At 33.8% G+C, this 27,073-nt stretch overlaps 1 protein-coding gene and 1 pseudogene across 1 annotated transcript; both read left to right on the forward strand.

Moving 5' to 3' along the window:
* Positions 1-27,073, forward strand: part of LOC25488782 (uncharacterized) — a 66,899-nt pseudogene that overhangs the window by 34,033 nt on the left and 5,793 nt on the right.
* On the forward strand, positions 16,316-22,696 carry LOC11415350 (putative disease resistance RPP13-like protein 1). Its single transcript, XM_003599320.4, has 3 exons — positions 16,316-20,375; positions 20,901-20,963; positions 21,481-22,696. The coding sequence occupies exon 1, from the start codon at positions 16,481-16,483 to the stop codon at positions 20,360-20,362; it is 3,882 nt and encodes a 1,293-aa protein (XP_003599368.2). The 5' UTR covers positions 16,316-16,480; the 3' UTR covers positions 20,363-20,375; positions 20,901-20,963; positions 21,481-22,696.

A 27,073-nucleotide genomic window follows, 5' to 3' on the forward strand; every position in this document is an offset into this window, starting at 1 on the left:
GCCACTTGAGATTGGATTAGAGGGGTTTCTTGTCGAAAAGCCTCGAGCTTGGTTTTGAATTCAGCAATTTCATCCAAAAGCTGATCATATCGAAGGGTTTGTTCTTCAAGTTTAACCTTACCATCTTTTCTTCGAAGACACCCTTGCTTGATGTTATCCAAAAGAGGCTCTAGAGCTTTGAATTTTTTTTAGAATTTCAAGCCTAAAGGGAGGTCTATGAGTTTGTGTGATAGTTCCCTTATTTCGAGAATAACATTCTCGTCTTGCTCTATGACCTCAAATAGATCAGCCCTTAAAACTTTGCTTCAAAACTCTGCGAAGAGATTTTCGGTCGAAGCTTGAGAAGGATCCCCAGTAGACACATTAGAGGATTTTCCGGTGCTCCTAGATAGGAGAATGTCTTTGGCTAAAAGGTCAAAAGCATCCAAAGGATTGGCTTCCTCAAGTTGACCTAAGGTTATTGGATCCAAGGTTGGATCAATTTGAAGTGGTTCAGCGTTACCTATCGAATCTGGGGCGCAAGTGATTGAAAGATTTTCAGCGATGTGACCTTCTCTAGGAGTTACGATAAATTGATCCGCATCGAGCTCCGCTTCCACGTCGCTACCCCCTTCAGGTGCTTCACCTTGACGACCACTTGATTCTACCGCAATCTGATTAGAAGAAGTGATCTCCACATCAGGTGTAGGAATACTGGTCTCAACACCTTCATCCTCTTCAGCAATAGGCGAAGCCTCTGCTTGACCAACTTGAGCGTGTTGGGGTATATCGATTTGGATAGTCTGCAAGAGAAACACTGTTGTGAGAAACGCATTTCGATACTCATAGCTAAAATAAGAAAACAAAGGGTTTATGAAAAACACCTTTAAAGCGTTGTCACCAATGCAAGAATGAGCACTGTTGGGATTCGAATCTTTGCGAGTTTTCATCCTTTTTGGGCTAGGATGGCCTAAGGATTCTTCCACTGCATCTATCTCGATGGCCGGAGAATCATGTTTTCTCTTCCTACGACCCTCTTTCAGTTTGAGAGGTTCAGATACAGCAGGTCTTTCAGCAGCATTGGGAGAAATTTCAACCTACAAGGAAGTTTAAACTCAAAGATCCCCTACGAAAAGTATGGTCGAGACGACTCAAGAAATAACTTATCTCATCCTCGGTGGTGCGGGATTGCTCTCCTTTGGAAGGTTTTTCAGATTTCTTCTTTTTGTCCGTTTTTGAAGATTTATTTTTCTGAGAAGTTTTGTCAGATTTTGATTTGGATGTCTTTTGAGAGGTATCTTCTTCCGGGTATTCTACTTCCCCTGAAGCCAAAGGTAGAGGTACGAGCCATAAAACACAAAACAAATAAGTATCCTCTTTTATTTAATATAATAGATTCGAAATTTGGATGGTTTCTACAAAAGAAAATCGAAAGGTTCCGTACCTAACCCTATTTCGGATAAAATTCGAATATGAGGATGATTTAAGTGCAGATGCCATCTAAAAGTGTACAAGTTGTGCTTGGTCGCGGTTACTCTGTCTTTTTCCCTCTTTATAATTTTTTTTTTTCATTCCCATTAGACTATCACAAAATAACCATTTGGGATAGGGTGGCCTAAAGGCCAATGCCAATGGACTAGTTGGCAAAACGGGAAACTTCGTTTTAAAGTGAAGTGCAAAAAGGTATTTACTGGGGGTAAAAGGAGGAAAAGACATTGAGGGAATTTTGTCATGGATCTTATCCCTTAACGTTTTAGCCGCATAATAAACTGTCCTTTTTAGATGGAGAGGATCATATACAATTTGAAAGAAGTTTTGAAAAGCTTGAATTTCTCGAATATGCGTACCTTTGTTTTTCTTCGATTTCCTCTGCACAGTATGAAAAGCAAGGATCAATTCAGGAAGCAAAGTAACAGGATCTATACGATCGGTTTGGCGCTTGAAATAGCACTGCCACCATCGATAGAATGTTTCTATGCATGCAAAAGATGATGTATATGGCTTTAGTTCGAAAATAAGCTTTTGCCGCTGAGCCCGACGCAAGGTAGACCTCCAGACATGCTCTATAAGAGGTTGCCTCAAATCATCTAAACACTTGTACAATGAATTTGGCTTAATTTGAACTAAGCCAAATTGTCTGGCCACATGGTTAAGTTGATAGCCGTACACTCCATACGGGCTTCCAGCAGTCACCCTACTGGACAGAAAGGTGGGAGTGAGGTAAGCTTCCCAGATGGCATTAATATCTACCTCATCTTCAGTAGAATCAGTTGGGAACTTTGCCGTAAACCATGTAGGCCCATGAGATCTAGTGGTAAAGGGAGCCATCGAAGGTGTGAAAGATGTGCAACCTAGAAAGGCATTGTAAGCCACTGCAAACAAATCTGGAGAACTCCTATTGTCGTACTGGAGCATGGCCAAACCTAAACCTTCGACTGACCTATTATCATAGGCTTTCGAAAGAGCAGGGGGACAGGTGTACTGCTAATTTTGTTCTGAAATTGGCTAAAAGCCACAATTGAAACAACCAGATGGGGCCAGGAATAATAAGGCTGCTACCAGGTTGGAAATCTTTTATGCTGGATACTGCGTGGTTCAAACTCTCATATAAAGATCCTAAGATGAGCTTACTCAAGCAAATATCTCTCCCTTCATGCAATTGGATTGCTAAGGTTGTAAACTTCTTAGGGATCTGAATCGATCTTGAGCAGAAAATATATATAGACAACCAATAAGTCAGAAAAGCGATATGCTCTTGATCAGACGCTGTAGTACTAGAAGTGTTATAATGGTCAATGATGAAATTGCCATAAGCAGGTCTCGAAAAATCGAAAGATATCTCCGATGAATGGGTGTCAGGATCGAAAGTTTGGCCTATAGGTTTCAAACCAACTAGACCGGCAACGTCTAGTAAGGTAGGTGTAAACCTATTTCCAGAAATGAAGGGCAACAATGATCATCTCATTATGATATTTAGGTCCCTGACGGGATAGCTGAATGAGATCAAAAATTCCCATTTCTTTCCAGAAGGAACTTTTGATTTTTTCCACTTTATCCAGCCAATCAAGATATTTCTCATTGTTTTCTATCTTGGGTTCGGTTCTAAACTTGGATTTCAAAAAGCTTAGGTCATATGGACCTTTTGAGAAAATGAGAGGCAGTTGTTCCTCGCTACAAGGAAAAACAGTGTTAAGTTTTTTCTGATCGTCGGAGTCATCCGGCAAAGGCCTTAGGTATGCATGCGATGAATTTGGGCATGAGATGATTACCTGGGATTTCCATATTTTGTCTTCAGCTTCTTTAACATCCGGTTCTTCCATAAATTGAGGATTTCCGAGAAGATTGACATTTGGTTCATGCTGTTTTGTTGATTGAGAAGAAGAACCTTCAGCGCACGTCATGAAGTTATAAATTTTTGGTTAAAAGAGCGATGAACAGTGTTGAATCGTAAGGAAGAAGGAGGATACGGTGAAAAGAGTAAAAATACTAAAAGGAGGCAAAGTGAGAGTAAAAGTATGACTTAGGGTTATATATAGCCTTTGATGTTTGACAAATGTCAACCATCGCATGGAACAGTTGTTTTTTGATAGTTCCCAATAACAAACATGGCCCACTAAGCTATGATGGAGACAGTTTAAAAGATAAAACCTTTAAAGTGCCATTTTTTTCAAAAGAGTGACGTCACGCGGAAGAGTCATACTTTATCGAAAATTTTCAGAAACGTCAAGTTTCTCTTGATCGAAAAAGAGTTTAAACATAACGTTTCTGGGGGGCAATTTGTTAGCCGATATTTGTGAAAATGCTATCATTTAATGCAGTCAAAGGTTTTGACCTGAAGAAATGGATTTAGCTTTGTGAAGGAATTTATCGAAAATATATCCTCGGCAGGAGTCGAAGAAACCGGTTCTAATTCGATGGATAAAGGCAGTTATCGAAGCGCCTTCAGATTGTGGATGAGATCAAGCAGTTAGCAACGGCTAGTTTCGATTTTGAAATCGAACAGATATGATTAAGTAGTTATAGGACTATTTGTGTAAATAGTAGTTTTTCTTAGGAAAAACGGGTCACAATTCAATCATACTAAAAACTTACACTCAATACTGTCCGTATGGAAGCGACAAACGAGTCACAAGTTGCAAAGTATGAATATGTGCACCAATTTTCATTAAGTCTTTACAAATTCAATACAGTTCTTTAAACACCTTTGCAATTTACTTAACCTTTTTCGAAGTATTTTCTTCTACTGCTATTCTTTATAGATTTTCGATTGAATTCAACACGGATTGGATTCAGTTATTTACACTTTGTTCTTGTCTTTTACTTTATCAAAATACTTTACGAACAAGTATTACATTCATTTCATACCATAAAAAGCACAATATGCTCCTAAGATTTACTGGTTGATCTTGCAAGTAAACATCATTGAAACCAGCGATTGTTTATCAAAAATCAATGTAAACAGTTTCAGAGATTCGTTACAGCATAACATCAATAGATGAAAAAAAAAAAACTTGCAAGAAGTTGCATATAATGAATCTATTGTTCAATGACCAATAATAGCATGACTGATGTATTCTCGCACACCCACTCCACCATGAGGCAACTTTGTCAATTTTTCTTTTTCTTTCTCTCAGATCATTTGAACTATGCCTATGTCTGACTTTGTGATTAAAAAAATTAACTTATAATCAAATGTGGTTCGACATCTTTTTTTTTATTTTATCATAGAATATGTGTGATTCACATCTTAAAATTTCAAAAATAAAAACTATAATTGTTCAATTACCGATATAATTAAAATGAGGAATGTTAAAAAACATCAATATATTTCTCAGTCATTTGATAAGCAATAAAAAGAAAGACTCAAGAAAAAACTTCAAAATAACATACCATTTTATCCCGTTGGGTTGTTTTATTGTCGCCATACCAACTCCCATATTTGTTGCTTAGTCGCTTTCTTATTTTGGCTATATGGTTTTTTGTTTTGATCGCTGTTAAAGCTCAATTATTTTTCCTGCTAAAGTATCATTTTTGTATCTCTTTATCTCTTATTCGGGCACATCTTGTGTTTGGATTTGAGTTCTTTTAAAATATATTTGTTGATTAAAAAAACAACATATGATTCCTCTTGTAGAAGTCGCAATATATAGAGAAAAAAATCCACATGAATAAATTTATGTTAGATTAATATAAGTTATCATCACTATTATTCAGGTACATCTTGTGCTTGGATTTGAGTTCTTTTAGTACATCTTTGCCAATTTAAAAAAAAAAAAATACAACATGTGATTCCTCTTGTAGAAGACACAAAATATATAAATAAAGAAATTCACATGTAACGGTTTGTGTTGGACTAATATAAGTTGTCATCACTCAATTACATGACAAATCCATATGCAATGATATATATGTTAAAGAGTATTATAAGTTGCCATCACTCAATTCAATACAGAAGAAGTAGAAAATTACATCACCTGACCATGAGATTATTTTGGTACAAATTTGGCCTTCATGTGCATTGAGTTGGAATTCTTAGAGTCATAGAGAAAAATATTAGAAACAAACACTTGAAAGAATTAAGAAATAACATCATATCCATATAAGAGAATAAACCGAGCATTGCAAATGAAAGAGGATAAGTAGAGAAAATTACATTATCTAACCATATGATTCTTTTGGTACAAATCTAAACGTATTCTACTTTAATTTCCTTTTTATTTCCTTCATATGGATTGAGTTTGAATTGTTAGAGTCATAGAATTTAAATTGGCCATAACAACATAACAATAAAAAGAATGGCAATAAGGTTGAAAGTGTGCAAGTAAAAGAGTTAAAAATATAGTGATTTCATAGTCTAATGATAATCATCATGAGTAGTAGAAAAAGCCTTAAAAATAAATATGAATACGGTAAAAAGAGTTACTCAAATCAATAGGCAGTAAGAAGCTTATGAATGAACGATGGATGCTTAAGAAAATTTGTTAAAAAGGGGAAATGTGGGGTAAGTGGTGGTTACAAATGGTGAAAGGGAATGTGAAAAATTATGGACTAAATTCATTCAATTCGTAGGTTATCAATATAAAACAATGAGTAGTGGAAAGAGCTACACAAATTAATTGGAAGTTACATAATAATTTTTTCAAAATAGATTATAAATAAAAAATGAGTAGTGGAAGGAGTCACAAATTAATTGAAAGTTACATAACAAAGAAGTCAAAAATAAAGGAAAAAAGAGTCATATCATATGGCATAAGTATGTCAGATTAATTGAAAAGTGGAGGCTTTGGTGAGGTGACACATAAATCTTGCTCTATATTTTCTTCAATCTTCTAAATCTTCCACATCTTCAGTTTGGTCTGTTTGGTCCTTATGACCTGATTCGTTGTCAGAGTGCAATCTGAAGAAATCCGCAAGTGTTGATTTAGCTTACATACTTACATGGTTAAATGCATTAGACAATGATACATCTTACATTATCCTTCTATTCTTCTTCTGCAAATATGGTGTTTTAATGGTTAGAGATCCAATTGAGGAAGAACATTCAGTGTCAATGTTGTCACGTCCATTTTGCTATCCAAACAAAAAGGAATGGAATGTAACTTGAGAAAACAATTAACTTTTATTCAATGTTTGAAATAAATAAAAAAACGCAGATAAACAACATATTAAATTTAAGATAGAATTTAATACACACATTTTCTAAATTTGAGGTGAGGTCATCCAACTTCAGTCGTGTCAATTGTTCTGCAACTTCATCAAACAATACAAATATTGTTGAGTTCGTAGAGTGGTTGACCTGGAGCTCCAAACGGTACCTATAGAGATTATTTAATCATTACTTCAAGCCACATGTATTGAATTTTGGGGAAAAAAATAATCACTTCAAATGACCTCACATAGTCTTTGGATAGTCGACTTTTTTCTTACAATGCCCACAATTGAAGTCTGTCTCAGTGGCAGACACAATTTTTCTACAATGAGAGCAAGAAACATAAAACAATCCATTTTTTAGTAGAATGTCATCAACTGTTGCAACACAGTTATAGACAGCAGCACCTTGCAAGTAAAGTTGAAAGTATGACACACATTGCGATAAAACAAAAATTAAGGTTTAGAGAATATTTAACCAAGTGTTGACCTGATTTACTTCCGAAACTGCCATTGATAAAAGCTCAGATATAGTCTTCAAATCAACAGTAGTAAAAGCCAAATCTTCAATTTCTTTCACAACACTGGTTTTTCCCATACAACGATGCAACAACAACACATAATTAGAAAACATGCAACATAATATAAACTTAAGCATTTAAACATCAGTAAAGCGACACACTTGGATGAACAAATAAGATCAGCAACTTCAGGGGTGTCTGTCTATGTTGATATAAATTGTTGTGGATCTTGAAGACGAAACATAAAACTCACCTACAACAATACATCACATATTCAACGGTTGAAGAGAGGGTCAGTTGGATATTAAATGATATGGTATGATTTGTTACCTTGGTACTGTTTCACCAAAGTCGAGGTAAAAATTGCCACATTTGGCTTAGGAGCAGCATGCATTTGATCTTTTAGTTTTTGATTAAACATTGAAGCGAATCATAGTCATCCCATAGTGATACCTTCAAGATATTCCCACTGCCAAAATTTTCAAAGGATTATAAAGTTTGTTAACTAATTTTTCCGGTAAACTTAATAACAAAATGAGAATTAAATTATGGGAAAAAATTATGTTGTACCTTCCATCTCCCAAATGAAGTGTCAGCATGTCAACTCTCCCGTTGACAGTTGTTTTCTCCTCAATTGGACCTACATCAATTATAAATCTAATCACATCTGTTTCGCATATAAATGTTACATGTTTTACACAATATAATAGATGTGCATGACATTTAATATATTTTGATAAACCAACCTGCTAACACCTCTTTCCCACAACATTTGGGCAGATCATTGAAATTAAAAAATTCAAAGATATGGCGAGGGATTGTGTTGTCTTCCGAGCCCTCCTCAGTCACAACTGTGCCACCATAGAAATGAAGCATCGAGGAATTTTTTCCGGCCACAACATATTTCTCCTTGTTTTTTGAGACCTCAAAGCGCGAAATGACATATACCTTGCCTTCTTGCAAGACTCTCCTCAATGAAGGTGAGAACCTCATTGGTATTGTAGCATGGATGCAATTTTCCTAGAAAACATTTCTAAATAGGAATTAGTCTAAGATTATTTGTGAAGGAACAACAATATAATAAGAGCCATGACAAACACCTTCTCATCAATTAGCACCATATCTGTACTAATCATTTCTTTTTTCTTTGTTATATTCAGTGTGTTCCACATGCGTGCTATCCTAACTTTGATCCTGGCATCAGGGGCAGCATTGGAGAGTTCGTTGAGAAAGGTATGCACACCACTGTCGTTGACTTTTCCGACCCTTCAAAAGTAAAGAACATGAAATTAGATTAGACCAGAACAGTTAGCTTACATGGCAGAGGAAAACTACAAGAAAGTGGTTTACATGGTTTTGGTGATATCAATGGCAGACATGGGAGGGAAGCCTAGAGATTATGAGCGAATCAATGAAGATATATGCGACAGAATGAGTAGAAAATGAATGACACCAGTGCTGATTATATATTTGTTAGGAAAATATGTTATTGAAATGGTCTAAACCGCAACATATTTTTTAGGCTTTATGAGAAAGAATGTAAAGAGACACACCCAAATTGTAATTGTATCCCTAGGCTTTATGTTGTTACGGATGCTATTTTATATAATCATTGAAATGGTCTATACTGATTATTATTTATTTTTATTTTTAGTCATAAATAAAAATATTGTGAACCTTCTTCATTGTGACCATTATTTTTGTATGAACCGGTATACTAAATCTGTAACTTAAGAATAAAGAATTGGAAAACATTGCATGATGACTAATTAACCTCTATAAGGAGTTACAATAAGAAATAATTGACTGGCACACAATTTTGGTAAAAAGAAGTTACACATATAATTGCCAGCCGTGTGTAATAAAAGTAATAAGTAAGAGGTGTAACTGATCATCACTACAACATAATCATTCAAGTGTTGGCAATCATCATTAATAAAAAAAATAAGCAAATGATTTTTGGTAAATGGGGTTACACATAGATTGCCATAATAGATTCATTGTATACAAAATAAATATATAACATATAAATATAAAAAAATCTCGATGATAAAATTTTTGGCATCTTAATATAAAACAATTTCATTTATCCATAAAAAATAAATATAAATATACAAAAATATCGATGATAAAATTTTAGGGGTTTTAACATTGACCAATTTCAGTTGGCAAATATAAAAATAAAAAATATAGACCAACTTTAGACTAAAATTTAGGGGTCTCCCATATGACCGTGAAAATTTACTTTTATGGAAATTTAGTATCTAATCTAATATAGACCTAAACATATATTCTGGCCTAAATATTTTGCACAATCGTAACCGGCAATGTTGGGAAAATTTAAAAAGGCAAGGGAAGTTTAAAAATTAGAAAAGGGGCATTGGTTAGGTGACACATAAGTAAAGTGTAGTTTAGAATGAGAGAGAATGCATACAAAGAGATAATTAGAAAGGGGGCATTGGTAAGGTGACACATAGGAAAAATGTAGTTTAGAATACATGTATAGACTAGGTTTATAACCCGTGCGTTGCACGGGTTTATTTAGAATATATAAGGATGAGTTAAGTATGTTTTTTTTTTTGTTGGTCAAGTAGCATAGTGGCTAGAGCTCACACAATTTAATTGTGGAGAAGTGGAGTGTCCGGGGTTCGAACCCCGGCTCCTGCATATAATATGCAATATCCCTACCAACTGAGCTAACCTCACGGGGATTAAGTATGTTTTTTATCTCTATAAAATATACTAACTTTTTGTTTTAGTTCTTCTAAATTTTTCCTTCGACTTATAAAATTTTTAATCACCACTTTTAGCCCTTATTTTTATGTCAACTCATGCGTAAATTTTGTATTTTTTAATTAAATTGTGCATTAATGTGTAGAATATTGTAAAAAAACTCAATTAAAAAAAGAATTTTTTCACAAAACATGAATTAATTAAGAATTTTTAACGCAAAAAAAAATATAAAAATTCATATTTAATTCATGTGTTGTTCAAAAATTCTAATTTTTTTTAGGAAGACATTCTTATAATATTATAAACTTTTATTCAAAAATATGAATTTTACCTATAAGTTTGCTTAAAAGGTGAGACCAAAAGTGAAGATGAAAAACTTTTGAGGGACTAAAAGTCAAATAAAACTTTTAGACAGACTAAAACAAAAAATTGCTACATTTATAAGGACCAAAAACATATTTAACCCTATAAGAATTTGAAGAGTAGTGCTATGGATCTGAAAAATTTGTATAATAGAATAATTTGAATATATCTTCTCGTACAAAAAACAATAAATAGTCTAAGATATGTGTGAAAAGTAAGAAAGATAAACAAATACCTTATTATAAAATTGAAGAGGGGTTGGAGAAAGTGATGATAACTCAAACAAAAATTTATATATAACAAAAATATTTAGCACAATAGTAAAATTAAAATAAAATATTTATGATTTGGATAGTGTATATACTTTAATAAGAGTTTTAAAGAGGTGATTGACTCAGTTTATGATTTTTTATTTGAGACTAAAACTTTGCTAAATATCGCTTTATTTTTGCAATATCAACTTTATTTTCTACTAATTGAAAATGAAGACAAAATGTGATTTTTTTTTTCCATGCATGTATGCTAACACTATAGGGTAAGCTATGGTGGTGAATCAGTCCTTTTAATAGCCTAACATATGGTTGTGAATATGTATCAACCAATCCAATAAATTGTAACCGATTAGTTATAACAAAAATGACCTTATGTTGTATTGAATTCAAGCTAATGGAAGGTTCAACGTGAATGGGCCGACATTAAAAAATGAAGCGTAATGCTGGATATAGTGAATGGAATTTTCGTGAAATATAGCGAAGGTGCATTTGCTGTTTAATTTCCTCACTTTCCTCTCATATTTTCCACTAAAAAAGGAAGTTGAATGTTTGACTGTTAATTAAAACACAATGTGTTAATTCGGGACAGTCGCTATGCATATCCTTCGCTGGATATAACACTACACAAAAATGAATTAGAGTAGTAGTTAAGTAGTTAAGAGAGGTGTTCAACTGTATATGATAGCAGAAATAGTACCATTGAGGAAACACTCTGAGATTTACTTGGCGTACAAAACATCAGGCCCAACCTTTCAGAAGACAACATAAAAACCAAGACGATTACACTTGGATCAACAGAACCTAATAAAGATAACAACATCAACTATAAAAACATGGAGTCGAACCTTTTTTTTTTTTGGAGAAAAACATTTAGTTAAAAAAAAAAACTGAGTTTGTTACATTCCGATTTGCATAAGAAAAATTATGTTATCAAATTAAACAATACTACCCAAAGCTATATAAGTTGAAGATATATTAATAAGAATTTCCTGAATTAAGAACCACACTTAGGTATATGCTGTCTATCATCATTGCTATGAAATTTTCCTTAACATCAGCGCTTCAAATATAGTTAACAAAATGTGCTAAATGTTGAGAAGGCAATAAACACACAACACAAACGGGTAGAAATTCATTTAACAATTTTTTATGTTTACTCTAAATATCATGGTCACCAAACACTAATAGGAACAATATTTATTGAATGACATGATTAAAGGTGCCTCATACCAGATACAAATGATTGACTACTAAGAAAACAAAAGGATATAAACCACGTAAAAACAAATTACAAATAGGCTGAATACTTCAAATAAACTCTAAATAAAGGAAGATGAATCAGAAATAATATGATTGAACGGGAACAAACATAGGTAAACGAAAAGTAGTATTTGATGAACCTAAAGAGGTGAACCAATGGACAAATAATTGAGCAATGAAAAAACTTCTCTAGGTGGAGATGTGCATAAAAGAGTAGAAAATGAATGTGGGGTAAGTGGTGTTTATAAAGGGTGAAAGGGAATGTGAAAAATTATGCACTAAATTTGTTTAATTTGTAGGAATGAGTTACACAAATTAATTGGTAGTTACATAATAATTTATTCAATTTGTAGGTTATAAATAAAAGATGAGTAGTGGAAGGAGTCACGCAAATGAATTAATAGGAAGTTACATAATAAAGATGTAAAAAATGAAGAAAAAGAGAAAGCCACTTGGTGAATGCTTAGAAAATTAGTTAGAAAAGGGGGCATTGGTGTGGTGACATGTAAGCAAAGTGTAGTTTAGAATACATGTATATAGAGATAGAGATAGAGATAGAGATAGAGATAGATAGATAGATAGATAGATTAGATATAGATAGATAGATAGATATAGATTAACATGTGAGTCTTCTTGACTCTTAGCTATATGCACAAGCTAAGTCTTCTTGAGTCTTCATTAATTGCAATTACTACTATGTCCTTGGATCTTCATTGCTTTGAACTTTCTTTCCTCCTTACATACAATTTCATTTACAGTGTTTTTTTTCCCTTTCCCTGCTTTACTTAACAAATCATCACTTATTTGCGACTTGTGGTAAATATTAACTTTCAAATATCTTTAAAAAATATCATAAAAAAATATTAAGAAGATATTATAGGAAATAATTGATTGAAGTGGCCTCAAATAATAATAATTCACAACATTAGTTTTCTCTGAAACTATATTTGACTGAGGATGTGTTATGACTTTGTTTTGGTAGGTGGCACACTCTAATTGACCAATGGTATATACCATTGGTACTTTAATGGTACACAAGTGGAATCCGCAATAATATCATCTTTTCTTAGAAAGTGTGTGTTGTTAGGAAACATGACATCCATGAAAAGAAGGAGAGAAAACTAACAAACTCTTTGTATTGATGGAAATGAAATATTACAAATGAGTGAAAGTAACCCTCTAATAGGATGATTACAAGTTATTTATATTACTCTCTACTACAACTAATATGCCACTAATCTATATCTCTAATATATGTTTTGAAATATCATTTACGTTCTCAAACCTTCGTTTAGTAAATGCTATAATTTTCAGTAATGATATACTCATCAGTTATCACATTTAGAAAGGGTTATCAACATTATATAGATAAGAAAGGTTATCAACATACTCTCAGATATATTTATTTTTAATTTTAACACAGGTGATAAGAAAAATGACATATGCTACATTTATTTTTAGTATATGAGAGGACTTTAACGAGAAATTGCATATTTGAATCACTTTCCTAAAGTAAATATTAACCACTGTCCACTGCTAAGCTTTGCTCTCCAGCTTTCAAATTTTGTTTCTTACCTAACCATTGAAAAACAGTACTGTTATTCATTAATTCACATACTATATGCACTTCCAGCCACTCAAATTTAAGGTTTGGGGTTGGTTACGTAAAGTAAATGTATTAGCACGCTAAACGTCTATAGTATTCTATTGGAATATCTTGCATTTTTTTATTTTTGACTAAAATTGATTATTATTTGCTTGCGAAAAAGATTAATGAGATAACAAAAAACGAAAATATTTTGTTATATTTTTTGATTTGGAAAGACGAAGTCTTTTGCCCCCGTATCCGTGAAGGATCAAAATCATGTAGTTCAAGGTAAAAAAATCGAGTGATTTGTTCGATGTTTTTTAATCGTTTTTGAAAAGGTTTTAAAAAATAAAAGCCAAAAGGCAAAATGAAAAGTTGTTTAGTGTTTTTTCAGTTTTAAGAAAAAAGTTTAAATATGTTTAAAATGGATTAAACATACCTAATATGAGAAAGTGAAGTTTTTGAGTCCTAAGTACCATTGAATCCAATATTGACAAGTCTATTTTTGAAATTGAGTAGTTGTGATCAGCATTATTGGATCCATACAGAACTTTTCAAAATATGGATCAATCATTTTGAGTGCCAAAGACATCAAAGTCTATGCTTTTCAACTACATTTTTATATGTGAATCAACCATAATTTTTGTATCAACTACATGAATCAACCATAATTTTCAACGTGACTTGAATTAATTATCTATTCAATTGAATTAACCACATTTTTATACATGATTAACTAGGTGTCGTAAGTGTATGACAAAATATGTGCATGAGGACTGATATCTTCTTTGGAATATAGAAGTTTACGGTCTTCATATTGTCAATGGCCATAGAGTCAAGAGGAGGAAAGTGAGGTTTTATTTCTAGGCGAGTTTTAGCATGGGGCAGTTGTCAAATTGCTCCATCTTAGATCAATTTTGTTTTATTTACTATTAGTTGTACATCCTGAATTTTTATATTCCAATTTATAACAATATTCATTTATAATATATCAGTTTTAATTTTAATTTAACGGAGACTAAAATATTTTGAAGGGACAAAAATGTCATTATTTATAAGAACTAAAAACAAATTTAGTTATATTTATAAGCACTAAAAATATATTTAACCCTAATTAATATTAAAAAGTTTTGTGGATGGGATTAATATTAAGATACAAACTAAATTTATTTCTTTATAAATAATGTAGTAAATATATATTTACGCCATATTTTTTTTAGCCCAAATTTAAACATGTCTATGTTTTCAAATTTAAAAAAAAAAATGTTTTCAAATTAAAAAATTATTGAGAATGAGCTGGACCTATTAAATTTTTAAACGGAAGATTAAAAAATAATGTATTTACAAATAAATTAATTTGAGTCAAATTATAATTGAGTAAGGCTATAAATTAGAATTTTTTTTTCTTCTAAGAAACATGATCATTAGAGTTTTAAATAATTTTGAAATAATGGTCCATAAACCACTAATGATCTTTGCCGACAAACAAGCATTATTACTACTATTCTCTCAAAAAAAAGCATTAGGGTTAATTAAGTTTTTGGTCTCTATTAATATCTACAGTTTTGTTTTTAGTCCCTATAAAAATAAATCACATTTTTTAGTCCCTACAAAATTTTCCGTTAGTGTTTTTAGTCCCTGTTAAATTAAAATTTGTTTAATTATGCTTAAAATTTTAAATTTTTTAATGATTTTTTACATACTTGTTTAAAACATTATAAAAGGTTCCGCTACCATAAATTAGCTCAAAATTTTATTTTTAGGTCCAAATTTTCGTTAGTTTTATCTTGAATTTTTGGCGTTTTAAAAAAATTATATTTAATTCATTACATGTTAAAAAATTCTAATTTTTTATATAAGAGATTATTATAATGTTCTTAACATGTCTATTAAAAATCATTTAAAAATATAAAAGTTTAAGTATAATTAAACAAATTTCAATTTAACAGGGACCAACACATACTTTTAGTCCTTGTAAAATTAAAATTTGCTTAATTGTGCTTAAACTTTTAAATTTGTAACATATTTTTCACATACTTACTTAGAATATTATACAAAGTTCCTCCGCAAAAAAAGTAATTTAAAATTTTATTATTAGGTCCAAATTTTCATTAATATAATTTTGAAAATTTGGCTTTTAGAAAAATTCATATTTAATTCATTACATGTTAAAAAACTAAATTTTTTTTACAAAAGAGTGTCTTACGATGTTATGAACATGTCTGTAAAAAATCTTTCAAAAATTTAGAAGTTTAAGCATAATTAAACAAATTTTAATTTAACAGGGACTAAAAACACTAACAGAAAATTTTGTAGGGACTAAAAAGTGTGATTTATTTTTATAGGGACTAAAAACAAAACTACAGATATTTATAGGGACCAAAAACTTAATTAACCCAAAGCATTATTACTATTACTATTCATTCACATGTGAGTTTTATTGAGTCTTACCTTTACCATATGTACTGCAAACCATCCAAAAACAGTACTGTTGTCGGTTCATTCATATGCTAAATCCTCTTCAGTCTTAACTCCTTTCCCATTTCTCTAATACGACGTCCTTACTTAACAAGGACCACTCCTTGTTAAGGACACTCATTGAAAGAAGAAAAAATGAGTCCCCGTTAAGGAACAAACAATTATATAAAGATTCTCCCTCTTCTAAGCAACTAACAGATCCTACGTTTAAAAGAATAATGAAATATGTATTATTTGGTCCCACTTACAGAAGTAATATTTTTCAGCAATCATATATTAAACAGGTAATACTACATTTATAAACACATTCTCAATAATATTACATTATTTTTTTAATTTTCACACAGGTGATTAGAAAACTGATAATATGATGGTAAAGGAGTAAAAGTGTACATAAAGATTCCGATTGCTTTAATTGAGTGTGCAACTTTTTCTTTTTCTTTAAACAATGTGAGCTTTGCTTTCCAGCTTTCAAATTTAGTTTCATACCCAACAAATAAGTCTTCTTGAGTCTACCTTTGCTGTATGCACAATCAACCATTCAATTATTTCTATCATTCAATCTTCATAGTTCTTAATTTCCTTCAAAATTTCATCTAAAACTTTTATCCTTGCTGGTTTACTATAACCAATCAGAGATGGCTGCAGTTTTGATTGGAGGTGCATTTCTGGCTGCTACTCTTCAAACCTTAACGGACAAACTAGCTTCAATCGAGTTTCGTGATTATATCACAAAAACAGAGTTGAATGAATCATTGATAGATGAGATGGAAACAAGTCTACTTACTCTTGAGGTTGTACTAGATGATGCAGAGGAGAAGCAGATCCTCAAACCCAGAATCAAACAATGGTTGGATCGGTTAAAAGATGCAATCTATGATGCTGAGGATTTGTTCAATCAAATCAGCTACAATGCCCTACGATGCAAGATGGAGAAGAAACAAGCGATCAATTCTGAAATGGATCAGAATATTACAGATCAGTTTCGGAACTTGCTTTCAACTACAAACTCAAATGAAGAGATCAATTCTGAAATGAAGAAGATTTATAAAAGGCTGCAAACTTTTGTCCAGCAGAGCACCGCCATCGGCTTGCAACACACTGTAAGTGGTAGAGTTTCTCATAGACTGCCTTCAAGTTCAGTGGTAAATGAATCTGTCATGGTGGGTAGGAAGGATGACAAAGAGACAATAATGAACATGTTGCTGTCACAGAGAGACACAACCCATAATGCTATAGGTGTTGTTGCAATTTTGGGCATGGGAGGTTTAGGAAAAACTACCCTTGCTCAACTTGTTTACAATGATAAAGAAGTTCAACAACATTTTGATATGAGGGCGTGGGCTTGTGTGTCCGAGGATTTTGATATTATGAGAGTAACCAAGTCTCTCCTTGAATCTGTCACTTCCACAACTTGGGATAGCAATAATCTTGATGTCCTTCGAGTTGAGTTAAAGAAACATTCAAGGGAGAAAAGATTTTTGTTTGTATTGGATGATCTGTGGAATGACAGTTATGATGATTGGGATGAGCTAGTAAGTCCCTTCATTGATGGAAAACCTGGAAGCATGGTGATTATAACAACGCGCCAAGAAAAAGTAGCTGAGGTGGCACACACATTTCCTATACATGAACTAAAACTTCTATCAAATGAAGATTGTTGGTCGTTACTCTCAAAGCATGCATTGAGAGTTGGTGAGTTTCACCGTACTAGAAACTCAACCTTTGAAGAAATAGGCAGGAAGATTGCAAGAAAGTGTGGAGGATTGCCAATAGCTGCTAAAACAATAGGAGGACTTCTAGGTTCGAAGGTAGATATAATAGAGTGGACAACAATTTTGAATAGCAATGTATGGAACTTACCAAATGATAAAATTCTTCCTACTTTGCATTTGAGTTATCAATGTCTTCCCTCTCATTTGAAAATATGTTTTGCATATTGTTCTATTTTTCCAAAGGGTCACACACATGACAGGAAGAAATTGGTTTTGCTGTGGATGGCAGAAGGCTTTCTTGATTATTCACATGGGGAGAAAACGATGGAAGAATTAGGTGATGATTGCTTTGCTGAATTATTGTCCAGATCCTTAATTCAACAATCAAATGATAATGGTCGTGGAGAAAAGTTTTTCATGCATGACCTTGTCAATGATTTGGCTACAGTCGTATCTGGAAAAAGTTGTTGCAGGTTTGAATGTGGTAATATCTCTGAAAATGTTCGTCATGTTTCATATATTCAAGAAGAGTATGACATCGTAACAAAGTTTAAGCCTTTCCACAATTTGAAATGCTTGCGAACCTTTCTACCTATTCACGTTTGGAGGTGCAACAATTACTTATCCTTCAAGGTGGTTGATGATTTGATACCATCACTCAAAAGGTTGCGCGTGTTATCTCTATCAAAGTATAAAAACATCACCAAGCTACCTGATACAATTGGCAAGTTAGTGCAATTGCGATATCTAGATCTCTCATTCACTGAAATTGAAAGCTTGCCTGATGCAACATGTAACCTTTACAATTTGCAGACCTTGATTTTATCAAGTTGTGAGGGTCTCACTAAATTGCCAGTACATATTGGAAATTTAGTACAATTGCAGTATCTAGATCTCTCCTTCACTGAAATCGAAAGCTTGCCGGATGCAACATGCAACCTTTACAATTTGAAGACCTTGATTTTATCAAGTTGTGAGAGTCTCACTGAATTGCCGCTACATATTGGAAATTTAGTCAGTTTACGTCACCTTGATATAAGTGAGACTAACATAAGTAAGTTGCCTATGGAAATGCTGAAACTAACAAACCTTCAAACTCTAACCCTTTTTTTAGTGGGTAAGCCCTATGTAGGGTTAAGTATCAAAGAGCTAAGTAGATTCACAAACCTACGGCGAAAACTTATTATTAAGAACTTGGAAAATATTGTTGATGCCACAGAGGCATGTGATGCCAACCTTAAAAGCAAAGACCAAATTGAGGAGTTAGAGATGATATGGGGAAAACAAAGTGAAGATTCACAAAAAGTGAAAGTATTGCTAGATATGTTGCAACCACCAATAAATTTGAAGAGTCTGAATATTTGCTTGTATGGTGGGACAAGCTTTTCGAGTTGGTTAGGAAATTCTTCGTTTTGTAACTTGGTGTCCCTCGTAATCACTGATTGTGAATATTGTGCGATACTTCCACCACTTGGGCAACTACCTTCTCTCAAGGACCTAGAAATATTTGGAATGAAGATGTTGGAGACAATTGGCCCGGAGTTCTATTATGTCCAGATTGAAGAAGGCTCTGAATCTTTCTTCCAACCATTTCCATCCCTTGAGCGCATAAAATTTAACAACATGCCAAATTGGAATCAATGGCTTCCCTTTGAAGGAATAAATTTTGTTTTTCCTCGACTTAGAACTATGGAGTTAGATGATTGTCCTGAACTAAAGGGGCATTTGCCTAGTGACCTTCCTTGCATAGAAGAAATTATGATAAAAGGTTGTGCGAATCTATTGGATACACCACCTACTTTGGATTGGTTGCCGTCAGTAAAAAAAATTAATATCAATGGTCTTGGGAGTGATGCTTCAAGTATGATGTTCCCTTTTTACTCTCTTCAAAAATTGACCATAGACGGTTTTTCATCTCCGATGTCTTTCCCAATAGGCAGTCTTCCAAACACCTTGAAATTTCTCATAATTAGTAACTGTGAGAATCTAGAGTTCCTTCCTCATGAATACTTGGACAATTCCACATATCTTGAGGAATTAACAATATCTTATAGCTGTAATTCAATGATATCATTTACCTTGGGATCTCTCCCTATCCTCAAGAGTATGTTTTTTGAGGGTTGTAAAAATCTGAAATCGATATCAATTGCAGAAGACGCGTCAGAGAAGAGTCTCTCATTTCTTAGAAGCATTAAAATATGGGACTGTAATGAACTTGAATCATTTCCCTCAGGTGGATTGGCTACTCCAAACCTTGTTTATATTGCATTGTGGAAGTGTGAGAAGCTTCATTCACTGCCAGAAGCAATGACCGATCTTACTGGCCTTAAAGAAATGGAAATTGATAATCTACCAAATGTTCAATCTTTTGTCATAGATGATTTGCCTAGCAGTTTACAGGAACTGACTGTTGGCTCTGTTGGAGGGATTATGTGGAAAACTGAGCCAACTTGGGAACATCTCACTTGTCTTTCAGTGTTGCGAATAAGCGGTAATGATATGGTGAACTCGCTAATGGCGTCATTGCTACCTGCATCTCTTCTGAGACTACGCGTTTGTGGTCTTACTGATACAAACTTGGATGGGAAGTGGTTTTTACATCTCAGTTCTCTCCGAAACCTTGAGATTGTTAACGCTCCCAAACTCGAGTCGTTGCCAAACGAAGGATTGCCTACCTCTATTTCTGTACTAAGTTTAACTCGCTGTCCATTACTTGAAGCAGGGTTGCAGAGCAAGCAAGGGAAAGAGTGGCATAAGATTCTTCACATACCTGCCATAATTATTGATGACAAATTAATCACATGAGTTTCATATCTTGGTGAGTCTCTGAAATACTTCTTTTTGTTTCTTTCTTATTATGTAAGGGTCAATTAATATTATTAATTCAATAATAACATCAAAATACAAAATTATAACTCTAACTGAATTTTTTTAATCATAGTATTAAATTCTGTATCACCCCTGCTTCTGCACAAGAACTGTTTTATTGACCAGGAACAGATGTAAATGAGAAATAACAGCTGACCACAAATAAGTTAGATACTTTTTTTGTTTGTGAGTTGTGATGTCATATATATTTGAATGAGTTGGTTTTGTGTTCATAGAATATCATTTATGCATTATCCAACTGTCTTTACTTAATATTGCTTCCTTGTGTTGGTTCCTTGTGATTATTCTTCTACCCTTTGCTTTGTATGGCAGATAAAGATGCTTAAGAAAGTTATTTGATTCTAAATTATGTTTTGATTTTGGGACTTTATGTTTTGTTGTTTGCCAGTTCATCAACCAGATTTGGTGACTTAGTTTTTATTTTCAATTTATTTTATCTCTGCCCTGTTTGCAGATCGACCAAGGGCATCAAGTGAGATTGATGGCTTGCAACAAGATGGCAGCAGTGGAATCTAAGGTACAAATTTAGATATTAGTACATGCATGTTCTAATTCTCTTATTTCTTTCCATCAATAACATGGTATTTCTTTTTTTATCTTCTTTCTTGTTTGTTATTGGTCCTTCAATAAATCTTGTTTACTCAATTTCAAATCTGCAACCAAATTACTTTCACATCAGTATTGTGTTTTCCCCCTCCCCAGTTTAAATTTTACAAGTTCTTGTTCAGAAGTTGTCCCTTGTGTAGATTTATTTGTTGTTAGTATTTATTCTAGTCTCTCTTCAAGTATTTTGCAGGATTTAGAAAATGAGGTACAAATATTCTTTGTGAAAATAAGTGTTTTTGATATCAATTGTGTTAAAGATGCTGCTCAAATTGCTAATGTTAATAGCTTTGGATTATCAAAATTAATTTAATGAGTTTTTTCTGTTGTTCCTCTTTGAGTATCTTCAATTACTTTCTTATCTTTGTGAAACACTTCATAATTGTGAAAAGCTTGAGTATCTTTTGTTAATGCTTATTTGATTTTTTCAGGAGTGTGGGGTTCGTAGATTTGTATTGGCTGCATTTTGTTAAAACAAGAGTTCTAACAAGATGTCGGACAAGATGTCTTGACATGTTGGTGCGACATCATAGCGTGTCTTGTTTTGCTTTCTTGGAGACTGTATTTTAAACGTGAGATTCATGAAGATTCTCTGAAGATTTGATTCATGTGGAGTTGACCAAGAAGCATGTGGTTTCTAGAAGCAATAATAGGTAGTTTTGCTTTGACGTTTTCTTAAGTGTGATGTTGTAACATTTAAGGAAACAATATATTTTCTTCAGAACTTTGTGTTGAAAATCGTGTGGTTCAGCGGATTGTTTGGCACGAGTTATGCACCAAGCTCATTCTGCACTCAAGCTATATAAAGGAAGAATCAAGACCTAATTCACCATTGAAGCCGTAGTTCAAAAAGTGTCATTTTTAGGGTTTTAGTTTGTCCTTGTTATTTGTGAGCCACTCTTGTATCACGCGTTGATGCATACAGTTGGACTGTAGTTGAGTTGTAAACTATGAATCACTCAAAGCTTCTAAGCACAAGTTGAATCTCTGTTAGGAGTGTGTCTCCATCACAGTTGTTATTATTGAGTCAATCATTGGGACTGTGGTTGAGAGGAAGGGATAGAGGGATCTCATATCTAGGAGAGTCTTAAATTGAAGATAGTTTTTATGTATGCTTCAAATTAATATTATCATAGTGAATTTCCTTCCTAGCTTGGTAGCCCCTACATGTAGGTGACGTTGCACCGAACTGGGTTAACAAACAACTTGTGCATTTTACTTCCTGCTTTTATTATTCACGATTGTTGTTTGTTATATGTGTTGTCATGACGTTCTGACGTCATTCTTGACATCTCGCTTGTCCTAAGATCGTGTATAACATTTTTAGTGCGTGCTAGAATTTCAATTGGCATCAGAGCAGACACCCTATTCTGTTTCTGGGTGAGCTCCAGGGAAAATATTTTCTGGTACAATGGAAAAGTAAGGAGGACAAGTTAACAGACCACTTGTTTTGGATGAGTCCAACTATGACTATTGGAAAGTGCGCATGGTGGCATTCCTTAAGTCTATTGACAATATGACTTGGAAATCTGTTGTAAAAGGTTGGGATCATCCTCTAGTTAATGATAATGATGGTAAGGACACAACTGAGATGAAACCTGAAGAGGAATGGTCAAAGGAGGAAGATGAGCTTGCTCTTGGAAACTCCAAAGCCTTGAACAAATTTTTTAATGGAGTAGACAAATATATGTTTAGATTGATAAATATTTGTACCGTGGCCAAGGATGCTTGTGACATCTTGAGAACTACACATGAAGGTATATCTAAGGTTAAGATGTCAAAATTGCAGCTACTTACCACTAAATTTGAAAACTTTAAGAAGAAAGATGATGAATCCATTCAAGACTTTCACATGATCCTGGATATTGCAAATGCTTCTGGTGCTCTGGAGAAAAGATGACTGAAGAGAAGCTTGTCGTAAAAATTCTTAGGTCTCTTCCCAAGAAGTTTGATATGAAAGTAACTGCCATCGAAGAAGCCCAAGATATTAAGAACATGAAAGTTGAAGAACTTATTGAGTCACTTCAAACTTCGCTTAATTACTGTTTTCGCCCCCTAAGTTTTCAAATGTTGTGATTTTGGCCCCCTAAAAAAACAACTCTTTCCAAGCCCTCTATGTTTACTTTCTATTGCAATTTTAGCCCCCCAATTTTGACCCAGTAAACGTACACGTGGGCGCCACATGTGTAATTTTTTTTTTGTTTTTTTAATTTAAAAAATATATATATTAATTTTTTTTTATTTTACACATTTACATGTGGCATTTTTATTTATTTAAAAAAAAAATTACACACGTGGCGCCCATGTGTGCGCCACGTATGTATTGACTGGGTCAAAATTAGGCTAGGGGGCTAAAATTGGAACAGAAAGTAAACATAAAGGGCTTGGAAAAAATTGTTTTTTTTAGGGGGAAAAATCACAACATTTGGAAACTTAGGGGGCAAAACAGTAATTAAGCCTTCAAACTTTCGAAATGGCTATCAGTGATAAGTCTGAAAAGAGAAAAACAAAAGCGTTGCTTTTGTGTCTAATACCAGTGATGATCAAACTCAAGGTGACCTTTTTTTTTTTTTTTGAAAACTCGGTATCCGATCCAAGAATCGACTAATCCGAGGGGACCAATCCCACCGTCCACTTGCGGGGGCCCCGTTTAAAGCCAGAGCAAGCTCTGTATGGACTTAGCCCACCGAAATTGGCACTAGAGGGAATCAAACCTGAGCCCTCTGGAGGAGCAAACTCCAAGATCCCAAGCCAACCCCAAATGGGTTAAACTCAAGGTGACCTTGAAACTGATGAAGGAATATCTCATGAGATGGTGCTTCTTGGAAGACAATTTAACAATATCCTGAGCAAAATGGATAGAAAAAGCAGACCTAATGTCAAGAACATCTCGTATAACATTAGCAAAAACTTGCTTCAACAGATTTTCTTGATTACATCAAAAACACCAAGCCAAATGTCTCACTCTTGAGGTAGTCATACAAACTGTTGCGAATCTGATGAAAATCACACCAATAACAACTTGATGTGTGGAGCAAGGGATAATCAAGCAACCAAAACAAAGTGTATGGGACAATTAAATACAAGCCAAAAGTAGAAAACAACGGCGAGAAGAACACAAAGAAGAGAAGAACACAATAATTTGTTGACCCAGTTCGGTCCAAATTGACCTAGTCTTAGGGAGAGAGCAGCCCTCCGATCCACTATATGATGAGTAACGTTACAAAAGAGAAATGAACGGGTTACAAGAATAAGTCTCCCTCCTAATTCTACCCAAAGTCCAGCCTCTTCCTGTAACCAAGAGACTCGATCCTAATAGTGTTTCCCAAGGTGAATCAACCCACAAACCCTAGTGTTTGTTCCAAAGAGACAAACTCTATAAAAACCCTAGTTTTGTTATTGCCTTTCTAAACCCTTGTTCCAGCCCCCTTTATCTCTCTCAAAGTTTGCTCCGATACAAGGTCTATATTTATAGTAAAAGTATCGCTTAAAATTTGGAACAAATTTGCACTCAAAAATATGTTTCTGTTTTTCGCTGCCAGCGCACCATCGTGCCACGATGAGGGATGGCAATTAGACCCAGATTCTATGGGCACTCGCAAAAAATACCCGCTATGGGTAGGGTAAAACCCCGCTTTCATGGGTCCGAGCTTGGGTATGGGTAATTACCCGCAAATTTATATGGGTATGGGCACGAGTATGGGCACTGTACTACCCAGCCCCGCAACCCGCATCTATGTATTTATATAATATTATAAATAATTTATTTATTTTTGGTGTACAATTAATTAATAAATTTAACTATTTAAGCCTAACCTTAAACCTAAATCAAATTAATAAAAACTTTAGTAACAATTTATTATGATTTTAACATGCAACTAGAACTTTTTAACGTATAACTGATGTAAGGTATCTATTTTTTTTTTCTTTCCAGGAATAATTTGGATGTTTTTTTATTTGGTTAAATATTACGATTCATATTATTTCGTAAGTTGATTTAAAAAAATTTGCATCATAGTTTTATTTCAAGTGTGGTGATTTTTATTATCTTTTCATGGCTAAAGTGCGGGTAATAGGTGAGGGTATGAGCACTTAAGTACCCATAGGGTATGGGGAAGGGCACTAAAGTTGTTGCCCACGAGGGTATGGGCACGGATACAGACATTTTTTACAAACGCGGGTATGGAGATGGATACTGTAGTACCCTATCCATTGGGTACCCATTGCCATCCCTACACGATGCGATCCCATCGTGCCACGATTTTTCCAGTGCCTTGCCTCAAAACTGAAACCTCCATCGTGCCACGTTGCCTTGCGATCGTGCCACGATTCCGCATAAATCTGATTTTCAGTTAACTCTTACACAAACAACCATGCTCAATCTTCAGGCTGTACTAGATGATGCAAAGGAGAAGCAGATCAGTAATCCCCATGTCAAACAGTGGCTTGATAACTTGAAAGATGTTTTCTTTGATGCTGAAGATTTGCTCCAAACACTTGACATACGTGATTGTAGGTGTTTGGATTCCATTTTTATTTTAGAAAGTCCTTCATGTCGGTCGTCAAGCCTCCAGTCACTTAAAATCAAATCCCATAAAGCAATTGGATTGTTTAAAGTCAAGCTTAAGACGCTCACTGCTCTTGAACAGTGGGCTTTGAATTGTGGAGAGTTGTCATTTTGTGAAGGAGTTTGCCTACCACTCTTTCAAGATTGGTAATTGAAAAGGATGGTGATATAGTTAACACCTTGGTAAAAGAGCCGTTGCTACCCATCTCCCTTGTGTCTCTGAATATTGGTGATCTCTATAACATGAAGTCCTTTGATGGAAATGGGCTTCAACACCTCTCCTTTCTCGAAATCTTCACTTTCGTAATTGTCAACAACTTGAGCCATTTCCTGAAAATTGCGTTCCTTCCTCGCTGAAATCACTTGAAATTTGGAGTTGTGAAAGACTTGAATCATTACCGGAAGACTGCCTCCCTGATTCTCTGAAGCGTCTAAGCATCGTATTTTTCCCTTTGTTAAAAGAAAGGTATAAAAGGAAGGAACATTGGTCCAAAATTTCTCTCATTCCTGTCATAAAAATAAATGGCGAAATCACAATATGAGCCATGTTAAAGTACTGATGAGAGAGAAGAGTTGCATTCTTATTTCAGGTACGTTTTTCATTTACTTGCCTCGTCGAAAATGATTTATCATTTGTGTGTGCACAGTCCAAAGAGATATTAATAACCATAACATAGTCCACTTCCATAATGATGATCTTTGAGGTTTTTAAGGTTCATATGATGATTAACACACTGATCAAAACTGGACTCCACATCATTTAATTACTTACGTCATAGACTGTTCGACTATTTGTTAATAAATTATTGTAAGGATTGCAAGAAATCAAATCTTATACACATATCTTGAATAAATTTACACTGCCAGTTTTCTGCATAAATCAGTTTCTTTGTTAATCAGCTGGAATAACTCATAAAAATCAGTTTTCTGTATTTTTTTAAGTTTGTTCTCTTGTTCATCAATAAACTCCTATCTAGCAGTTACTAACTAGTCCCTTGCTGATACTGTGCAACTACTTTTTTCTAAATCACCATCTTTTGATTTGTATACATTCCCTGCCAAACAATTTCACTTCCTGGTTTATTCATTCTGTGCAAACGGTTCGCCAATTTCAATTTTATTAATTGAATTGCCAACTCCTACCTATCAGTTACTAGTTCATTATGTTCAAACTGTTAGCAAAAGTCAGTTTGTGTTTCCTTATCGTCGACTGTATGAGCCGGTCAGACCGAGTAGAGTGTAGTAGGGTTTGCAATATTCTTAATTCGTAGTTATGTGTAAGTGGATGCTCATAACATTCATCGTTTGAAATATTTTGTTCTACTGTTTTGTTTGTTGGTATGTAGTAATATAATAAAGATTGATGCTCTTGATTCTACTTTTCAACTTGTCTTAGCTGCAACTATTAATTCCAAGAATCACAACAATGAAGTCCTATCAGATTTACTCATTTCTTT

This window comes from Medicago truncatula, chromosome 3, assembly GCF_003473485.1.
Source record: "Medicago truncatula cultivar Jemalong A17 chromosome 3, MtrunA17r5.0-ANR, whole genome shotgun sequence".
Lineage (NCBI taxonomy): Eukaryota > Viridiplantae > Streptophyta > Magnoliopsida > Fabales > Fabaceae > Medicago > Medicago truncatula.

Coding starts and splice junctions, on each gene's coding strand:
- LOC11415350 (XM_003599320.4), top strand. CDS start 16,481: ATGGCTGCAGTTTTGATTGGAGGTGCATTTCTGGCTGCTACTCTTCAA.